This window comes from Carettochelys insculpta, chromosome 4 (genome assembly GCF_033958435.1).
Source record: "Carettochelys insculpta isolate YL-2023 chromosome 4, ASM3395843v1, whole genome shotgun sequence".
Lineage (NCBI taxonomy): Eukaryota > Metazoa > Chordata > Testudines > Carettochelyidae > Carettochelys > Carettochelys insculpta.
In genome coordinates, this window is record NC_134140.1 from 114,003,874 (window position 1) to 114,013,522 (window position 9,649).

Here is a 9,649-nt window from a genome sequence, read left to right on the forward strand (position 1 = left end):
GCACTCAAAATATGGAGGAATGAGCGAGCTGAAGAAAATTAACCACCAACCAAGGCAGATATTAGGGAGTGTATCTTAGGCTACGTCTACACTAGAGAATTTTGAAGACAAAACTGTGGTTTTGTCAACAAAACTCATGGAGCATCTACAAACAAAATGTGTATTGTCAACAGAAAGTTGACAAAAAAATGGCGTAATTGCTCGGGGGTGCCCATTTGCCGACAGAGTGGGTCAAAAGATGATCCACTTTTATTTGTAGATGGAAATCTGTCAACAGAAGTTTTGTTGGAACATCTCTTCTGACAGTAACTTCTGTAGACAGATCCTTATTGACATAGCCTTAGAGATTTACTACAAGACATAACATCCAAAATTCAATCAGTAAAGAAAGAAGTTACTGACACTGGGTATGTCTGCACTTGGGAATAAAGTCAAAATCGTTAGTGAACATTTTAACACTAGATTTTATAAAATCGAAGTTGAGTTTCTTCACCTGGTCATAACATTGATTTAGTGTGTCCCCATTAAATTGCGGAGTTCAACTGTGGCAGCAGTGCATTGTGGGCACCTATCCCATAGTTCCTGCAGCCCTGTTGCATTTTGGGTGTCCATGCCAGTGTCTTGTGGGGAAAAGTGTCACTGAAAGTGGGTCTGGGTGTCTGATGTCATCATCCCACCGTGCATTTCCCTCACTTCTCGCTTCCCATTGAAAAAAAAATGGCCAAGGGAATTTTCACATCACTTTCACATGGACTGCAACACCCCATTGCAAAGAATAACTTGGCTCCATAGATGCGTTAGTCCCACCGCAATTCAGTATATTCTGAACCTAATGCCCTTGGAGGATGAGTATGTTGATCTGGGGGGCATTTCTGCACGTTGAGATTGGGAGATGAGGAATGTGGAGTGTCTGACAACAATGGAGTCACTGTACACGATGGAGTGCAGGTTCTGGACCCATGAAACCAGCTCAGACTGGTGAGACTGCATCATTTTGCAGGCATGGGATGATCAGCAATGGCTGCAAAACTTCCATGTGTGTAAGGCCACTTTCATGGACCTTTGTGAATTGCTGTTTCCCGCCATGGAGCACAGCAATACCAGAATGAGACCTGCTTTGCCAGTTCACAAACATTGTAATTGCTCTGTGGAAGCTTGCAATACCAAACAGCTACCAGTCAGTGGGAAATCAATTTGGAGTTGGCAGATCCACAGTGGGGGTTGTCGTCATCCAGGCACCCAGGCAATCGCTAACCTTCTCCTGTAAAAGACAGTGACTCTGGGGAATGTGCAGGACACTGTGGACAGTTTTGTTGCCATAGGATTCCCTAACTGTGATGGGGCCATAGATGCAGCACACATCCTCATCCTCGCACCAGGTCACCTGTTCTCAGAGTACATAGATTGCCTGGGGTGTACTTCTCTATGGTGTTGCAGGCGTTGGTGAATCACAAAGGGCGTTTCACCAACATCACAGTGGGGTGGTCGGGAAGGGTGCATGACGCACATATCTGAAGGAATTCTGGTCTGTTTAGAAGGCTCCAGAGTGGCACTTTCTTCCTAGGTCAGAACATCCTACACATCCCCGAGGTTGGTGACCATATCTCCCTATCCCAAAAACGGGGCGGGGAGGTGGCTCCTCCCAGCTCCACTGAGGCGCAGAGAGCTGGGAACCAGGTGGCAGCCACATGGGTGGGCTCCCGGCTCCCCACACCTTGGGAAGGAGGCAGCAGCCACTGGTGCTCCTCCCGGCTCCCCCTAGGTGTAGGCAGCAGCCACATCGGTCCAACTTACGGACCCAGGTGGCAGCTGCCTGGGTCCAGCTCCCACGAGTGGCAGGTAGCCGGGAGCCAGGCACAGCTGTGCGGGTCCAGCTCCTGGGAGCAGTGAGGTGCCTGATGAAGCCAGATGGGCCCAGCTCTCCCAAACCATGGGGAGCTGGGAACCGGGAGGCAGCCGCTCCCCACCCCCCAAATAGGTGGCAGTTAGCCCCATTTTGAAAATAAATTGGGACACCTTCTTGGCACCCAAAATATGGGTCTGTCCTGCCAGAAGCAGGGCAGTGGTCACCCTAGGGATGTGGAAATACCCATAGGCTGAGTCGACACAGCATGGCTTTTCCAGCAGACCCGCTGCACTTCAAACTGTCAAGCAGTGCTGATGGAAATCCATGGGAAACCTGCACTAAAGCTGTACCTGGATGTCGCTTCTCTAATAGCAGTAGTAATTGGGGTAAAAACAACAATCGATTAATTGGGAGCAGCAACCAGAGTGAAGCAAGCTGTGCGGAGGACTTAGGTGTGAGATGTTTGGGGTAGTTCTGAGAGAGAGAATCCTACATACATGTGCAATTACTACTTTTAACCTTCCAATTTTTCCTTTGTTCAGAAACAGCCTTGCTATATGAAGCAAAAGTGTACCGAGATGATCGCCTCCGAATGAAGGCAGACTCCTTGTCCATGGAAAACTGCAAAGAACTAGAAAGGCTGACCAGTATCTATCGAGGGGGTTAAACGAGAATGTTACCCCTGTGCATCTTTAAGTATGCTCTTATGTCTCTCCTGTATAGTGAGAAGAGATTTAGTTTCATTCTGAAAATTGAAGAGCGTGGATGTAAAACTCTACTGTGTAGCTGTTTCCAGAATCCTTATGCTGAAATATCATTTAATGGCTTATTTATCTACTCTGAAATATAGAACAAAGTCAGTTCATATATTTTAATTGTTTAGTATTTACTTCAAAAGCTTCCATGAATTCTTTCACCAGAGAGAGTAACTCAGAAAGGATGCCACACTTACAGATACTTAAGTCATAGTGGCTCTCCTCTAACATACTTGTCATGTAAATATCTATGGAAAGAACACTTTATGTATATACAAGTTAAATGACTTTCTATTTAATGTCTCAGAAATTTAGCTCCATAAAACTTTTTGTCTCCCTGATGGAATAGTGTGACTATATCACTCCTGATTCAGATTTCAAGTGTGTGTTGTTTGAAACAAAACAGTTTTAAACACTTTATCTCTAACTTTTATGTAAAAATGTCAGGCTTTATCAGCTTAGAGGTACTTGATATTTTTAAAATATAGCCATGTATATTCCTAAATATATGATGGTGTAAATTTATTTAGCGTAGAATAGCAGTTAACTGTTGTTTTTAAGATTTTTCTGACAGATAATAAGAAAACCAAGAGTTTCGTTAATATCAATATTTGTAAAGTGCTGTATAGAGGTTATGACCATTGCTTTTAGTACTTGTAGTAATTTACAGCAGCTTTGCCATTTGATATTTCAGTAGTATGTAAGTCCATGAGCATGGTGAACATGCACTCCCAGGTTCCATATTTTTCAGTGCAAAGGTAGAAGGAAAACCTGCAATAGTAATTGGAGGTTAAAAAAACCAGAACAGAAAACAACAATAATAAGTTTGCTCTTGAGAGACTTTCAGTTTCTCATTTCACACTAGTATCCTAAACATGATTCCTGTTCAGTGGTCACAAGTGGAACAGGAAAATCAAACCTTGTGCCTTTTAACATTTCTGACAATTAATAAATGCTTACCTAGTTTGTAATATTCTGTCATAAAAACCCCACAAATTTGACCAAGTACAGAAACAAAAGAAGTTACAATATATAAAGTCCTTTCAGTCTAGCATCTTGCTGGATAGGTTTTTAATAAAAGAGGAAACATACCATTCAGCAAGTAAATACAATGTTATAATTTAATTCCATGGATGGAACACATAAGTTATATATATCCAGACATGCTATCACAAATTAAGGGGCATTCTGAACCAGAGTGATACAGGTTTTTTGTTGCCTGTAGAAAGAATGAGTAAGTGTTTTGGATGTAGTGGGTGACATTTCTGCATCATACTGTTAGTCAATGCAACAAAGCAAAATACTTTGTTTTTCATTTGTGAATGCTGGAAATTTGGTAATAAGGGCAGTATGTTGTTTTAGAGGTATTCTCTCTTTTAATAATTTATTGAATTACAAGGAGGCAAATTCTGCTTTCAGGTTATAATAGTACAATTGTTTAACTGAAGTCAGCTTCCTGTTCACTTAATTGGACTTATTTCGGATTTACACTGATATACCTTGTGAGCACATTTTGTCCCCAGAACCACACTAAATGCTGCTAATTTGGGTGACCCTTAAGCCCCTTCTACAGTGTCTCAGTGGAAATGCCCAATATTGTATGTTATGATGGAACGGACTGGCTGGTGACAAAACAAATGGCCAAACCAAAATGTTCTTGGTCATTTGAATGAAGTAGTGTTCAAAGTAGTTTATTAAAGGTGAACTTCAAAGCTGAGTTGAAAACTAAAATAAAGCAGCCTTCCTGTGCTGAATGTGCCCTCTCATCAGGTTTTGCAGCACTAAGAGGGGTGATATATCACGTTTATCTGCATTTTAGAAATCAGCCAAATGTTTGCAGCTTACCCAAGACAACAAGCAAACAAATGTGGATTTCACAGTTTCTAAAAGTATCCAGAAAACATCATAAATATGCTAATTTGGGGAGCAAAACATCAAATAACTTGACAAATTCTCTACTTTCTTGATGGAAGAATTTTTTTTTCAATGGTCTTGAACAAATGCACTGGTCTCCTGCTTCACATATACATCTGTATGTTTGCAGGCACCTTTTGTTCAGTGAACATAAAGGGGAAATGATTTTATAGTGCATTTATAAAGTATTGGGGCTGTGAAACCACAATTACTATGTTTAATAAAGCTGCTTATAGTAAACATATAGTTACTGTATAGTGAGAACTAGGCTGCTACATTCCATTGAATTATAAATGATTAGAAAAAATACTTTTCTAGGACAGTTCTGTTTTTAAAAAAAAAAACAAAAACATGGTTTGATTTGTTGAAAAAATGCTGCTTCCCACTTATCAGATTAAGTATTTGCAGTCTCTCTTATTGAGACCAAGATATGGGGATTTGGGAAGCATGGGTATTACTTCCTGTAGAATAAAGACCTACCTTCCTTAAAGGTGATCTGCAAAGGATTCTTTTAAAGTTAACTGTGTTTTTACTTTTTAATATATTTTAAAAATAAATGACTGGGAGGTATTACTTTTTTTTAAGTTTAAAAGTGTCAGAAATGTCAAGTCTCTTCTTTGGTTTTACTGAAGGATCTTCTCAGCAGCTCAAAGTATGTATCTTGTGAGCAAGATGATAAGGAGTAAATATCCTTTCTCAAAATATTAATTAGTCTTAAGTCAACATTATCATAAAACGAAACCAGAGTTTTAAGCAACATGACTAAAAATCCTGGCACTTTTTGGCTGCTCAGATTTTACTCTGGACTCTAGTGAGTCAGTCACTCCATTGGGCCTCTGCTACATAGTTTTCCAGGGTGCACGGAAACTGAACTTCTCAACTGAAAAACAAACTGAGAAAAGTCATTTAACAAAACAGCTCCTGGTAAGCCAACTTGATATAAAGAAGCAAAAATGAGCCCATTTACTTCCTTTGCAAAGTGACTGTACCAAAAAAAAAAACAAAACCACAATAGCATCTTTTTTTTTTTTTTAAGTCAGTGGAGAACGCTGATTTGATTCCACTTTAAGGTAATAAATATTTTGTCCATTTGGTCAACATTTTAGTGGAAGTTTAAGTTTTACTAAAACTTAAAAATTTGTGGTGTCACTCTAGTAGAAGACAGCAAATATGGTGCTCAGATTTCTCAGGACCTGTGGAGTTGTTTTGCTAAAGGTGTAGTGCTTAACAAAAATTTTATGTAGCCAAATACTTTTTCCCCCACTTGGGATCTGGGTTTGCAAGCAGACTGCCATACATAAAGTCCCTGAATCTGCTTTCATTGAAATTGCAAGCAAAATTCCATTTCATTGAAATCAATGGCAAACATGCCATTTATTAAATGCAATACGGTATAATTTCATGTCTGGGTACATATGTTATATCAACGAATGCTGATAAGTTAAGGGACTTTAAGAAGTTGTTAGCTAATGAGTACGTGTTGCCTGTAAAAAGAGCAAGAAGAGAGTGTTTGAGTTTAGTGATGCAGTTGCTGTTTGGGAACATCAGTGGGGCTCAATGTGTGTGAGGGGGGAACAAGTGGAATTAATCATTTGCAGGATTGGGCCCTTTGCAAAGCCATTACATTTTAGCTTTCAGTCTTTTCTGATGGACATAAAGATCAATTTCAATTTAAACCTCTGTTTACTATTCACTCCCCCCTGCCCTAATAAGTCATTTTAAATTATACCAGAAGCTCTCATGATCTGATAATGAGGCTGTAGATTGCAGTTGAAGATTTTACAGTGACCTTATTTCACTTGGAATTTCTTTGAGAGTTACCTTAATAGCACCAAATCCACTTCCTTAAACTACGCTCCTTTTATTATTTTTGAGACCAGATTGTGGATGCTCAACTTTCATTAAAATTAATCTGCCTTTTTCATGTTCAGCAAAGAAATAGTTTGTCCCCCACCCCCAACCCTGGTGATTGGGGAGAAGGGCGTGGTTTTTATTTGTTTTAACAGAAGACTCAAATGTTCAGAAGTGTTCAGAATTGGTTGTGGAGGTAGATTTCTCAGATCTTCGCTCCTGTTAAGGCACTTAAAGTAGTCAGATTTTTCCAAAGTTCCCAAAATCCAGCAGCTTTTATTTACTACAGTCAGAGGTGTTGGGTGCTGAGCTCCTTTGAAAATCTGCCCCTATGATCTCGGGGTTTTTGAAGTTGTCCTTTATCTACTGGAAAGAATTTTGCTGAAGGTTTAGTGCTTAAAAACAATTTCACATAGCCAAATACTGAATATTCACAACTCATATTTGTACATTTTAAAAATACAGGCAGTCTTTCCTTATGAGAAAACTTCATTACCCCTTTTGAATGTGGTATGTAATGCATAAACATAGTATCATGCAAATCCATAGCTATGCACATGCATATTCTCATATGGGTGTACCAGACATAAATCTATAAAAATGCATTTACAGGAAATGGGCATTGCTTTCCACTCTCTCGTAAGTCATGAACCAGCTTGAGCATAAATACATTTCGGTCTTCTTCTCTGTTACCTTGATGCATTTCCTTTTTCCGATTGTGCTGGTTCTCCAAAACGTTCCCAAAGACTAATGTTGAAGTTGGTCTTTTTAAAAAAAAAATCCATTTTTGCTTTTGGGTATTAACCATCATTGGCGAAACACATTAAATCTCATATAAATGGATAAAATTTCCATAGTGCTTGATTATTAATTGAATTTTTTTCAGTTGTGCTCTTTTAGAACAAATGAATCTTCTTGATTGGAATCTTCATTTTTGTCCTGAGTCAGCCTACCATGTGGACTGGGGAGAGCATAATCCACTGAGTAACCACATGGGAAACTTAGGTTCACGATCACGAGGCAACACAAGATTCCCTTTTTCTATTAAATCTATCCAAATGATGGAAGATTCCCATCCCCCATAGTGGGTTAGAAGAATAAATAAATGCAGTGATGAGTATGTCAAGGTGGGGTTCATGGAAGAGATTGCTGCATCTACGTTTCTAACCCCATACGTTTTAGCCAAAAAGGTTGGGGTGGATGGATCTTACAGGAATGACTTGGAGAAAGATGATGAAACTCATCCTTTTTGCCTTCATGCAGATCTAGTCTGTGTGTTTAAGTGAATGAATGTGGAATGAGACCTCTCAGTATCATCTTTTTGGTGACTTTAATCTTGAAGGAAAATTTCACTAGAGACTCTTTTTGATTTGGTTACCCACTATTAAAGATATTTTTTCCAATGTGTTTAAATTTTCTTTTTAAGCATGTTGAACAGAAAAATAACTTGTTCCTTATATTAAGGGTTATGTGAAATGTGTTTTTTTTTTTTAAAACTTCCTTGCATGTATAATTTCCTTGACAAGTACGTGATTCCTTTTCACTAAATACCAAGGTTTGCTGGTCTTGGGACCATTAGACTTGTGAATACTGTGTGTGCATGTGTATAGGTGTATATATTTCTTTTCCAGATAATACCTCAAACTTTGTGATAGTTTAATATTGTACCACTGTAAATTTGCACAGAGGCAGGCTTCTGTTAGAAATTATCCATCAGATTTTGAGGGTTCTGGCGTCACTGATCTTTTTTTCTCCCTCGTATGTGCATAGGCATTTCTGTTAGAATCTATGCTTAAAAGAAAAGTATATCCTTTTGTTCTGCCCAGCAATCTAAAGCCTTATAAATTAAAAAGCATTTCTTAACTTAAACTGTGAAAGATGGATGAAAATGGCATACATTTCAAATGACATTTCTGAACCTGCTGCTAGCATAGGCTGTTTTGCCCGTTGTGACACGATATGTTCCAAGTGTGTGTATGGAGAATATAAAGTCCATTGCCATCTTTAAAAATCTGAAGGAATTTAAATGGTTGTTCTTCAGACTTGTTTAAAAAAGCAATGAAGGAATGGTGATGTTACACAGTCTTTGCAGATCATGTTTAAGACACTTCATAAATTTAATGGAAGCCTTGCAAAGGAAATCCAATGAAGTAAAGGTGGTATGTTAACAAAATTCTTATTTTATCTTGTTTAACTCTGTGGCATTTTCAAGATTTAAAAGTTAAGTTTAAAGAGAAACTTGCTTATTTATAAATATCTAATGTAATATTAGACATATCAAAATAAAATTATTTTCAGTGTGTAAATGAGCCAGCATCTTACCTTTTTACCTGTTAAAGAAAACCCCTAGTTGACTTTTCAGTGGTTTGTTTTATTCTATGCACAGCTGATGTAGCTATTGAGACTAGGAACATACTTGTAAGATCAGCTATCCCTTTTTAAGGCAAAGTATTCTAGCTACTAAAATATTTAATCTTAAATTCTTACATATTTTGAAAATGCTGCTGGTTTTTTTTCATAAATTGGGACTTCAACATAGAAATTAATTACCAAAAGGAAGATTAGTCACTTGCAATAAACACTTTTTTCTTCTCTGGGGAAAAACAATTTCTAATCAATTGTGATAGACTAGTTAACATACTTTCACGTTCCAAGTCACAGTGAGTCTGTACTTACCGGACGATTGACATGGGCAAAATCGACGTGTCTGGGCTGAACCATCAACCCCTGCCCTCCAGTCTATCAAATGGAGTAAGGGATGTCTACATGAGACTTCCAAGCCCCAGACTACACTAGGTGAGAAAGTTGATTCTGGTACACCAATTCTAGCTATGCTAATGACATAGCTAGAATTGCGTATCGAAAATCAACTTTCCACCCTAGTGTAGCTCTAGCCAAAGTCCTTTGTCAAAAGGAATAATTAGATGGTACCATCTATTACCGGGGTGGGCAAAATATAGTCTGAGGGCCACATCTGGCCTGCAGGTGCATCAGGAGCCTCAGCCATATGCAAGTCCAGAGTGGGGAGGGTGGGCGTTCGGCTGGGTGACTAGAGTTGGGGGCTGGGAGCCAGGACTCTTGGGTGCTTTCACCCCCCACACTCTGAGGGGAGAAGGGTGGCAGTCCAGTGCAGGAAGGCTGGGAGCTAATTCCTCCTGAGGGTGTGGTGGCAGCAGCAGTAGTAAAGGGGGCTGGGAACCCTAAGCCCTCAGTTCTGTTCCTTGGCAGGGAGGTTCAGAGCCCCCTGCAGGAAGGGTGGGAGTTAGGACTCGAGTCCTATCAC

The 9,649-nt window shown here is 39.3% G+C and overlaps 1 protein-coding gene across 2 annotated transcripts in view; it reads left to right on the forward strand.

The window, feature by feature from the left end:
- DNAJB14 (DnaJ heat shock protein family (Hsp40) member B14) overlaps window positions 1-8,664 on the forward strand; it is a 40,603-nt gene extending 31,939 nt beyond the window's left edge. For both annotated transcript variants that reach the window (XM_074993521.1, XM_074993522.1), the window contains one exon: window positions 2,389-8,664. In XM_074993521.1, the coding sequence (XP_074849622.1) occupies window positions 2,389-2,513 (125 nt within the window). In that variant the 3' untranslated portion in view covers window positions 2,514-8,664. The remainder of the gene's footprint in view (window positions 1-2,388) is intronic.
- The last annotated feature ends 985 nt before the right edge of the window (window positions 8,665-9,649 follow it).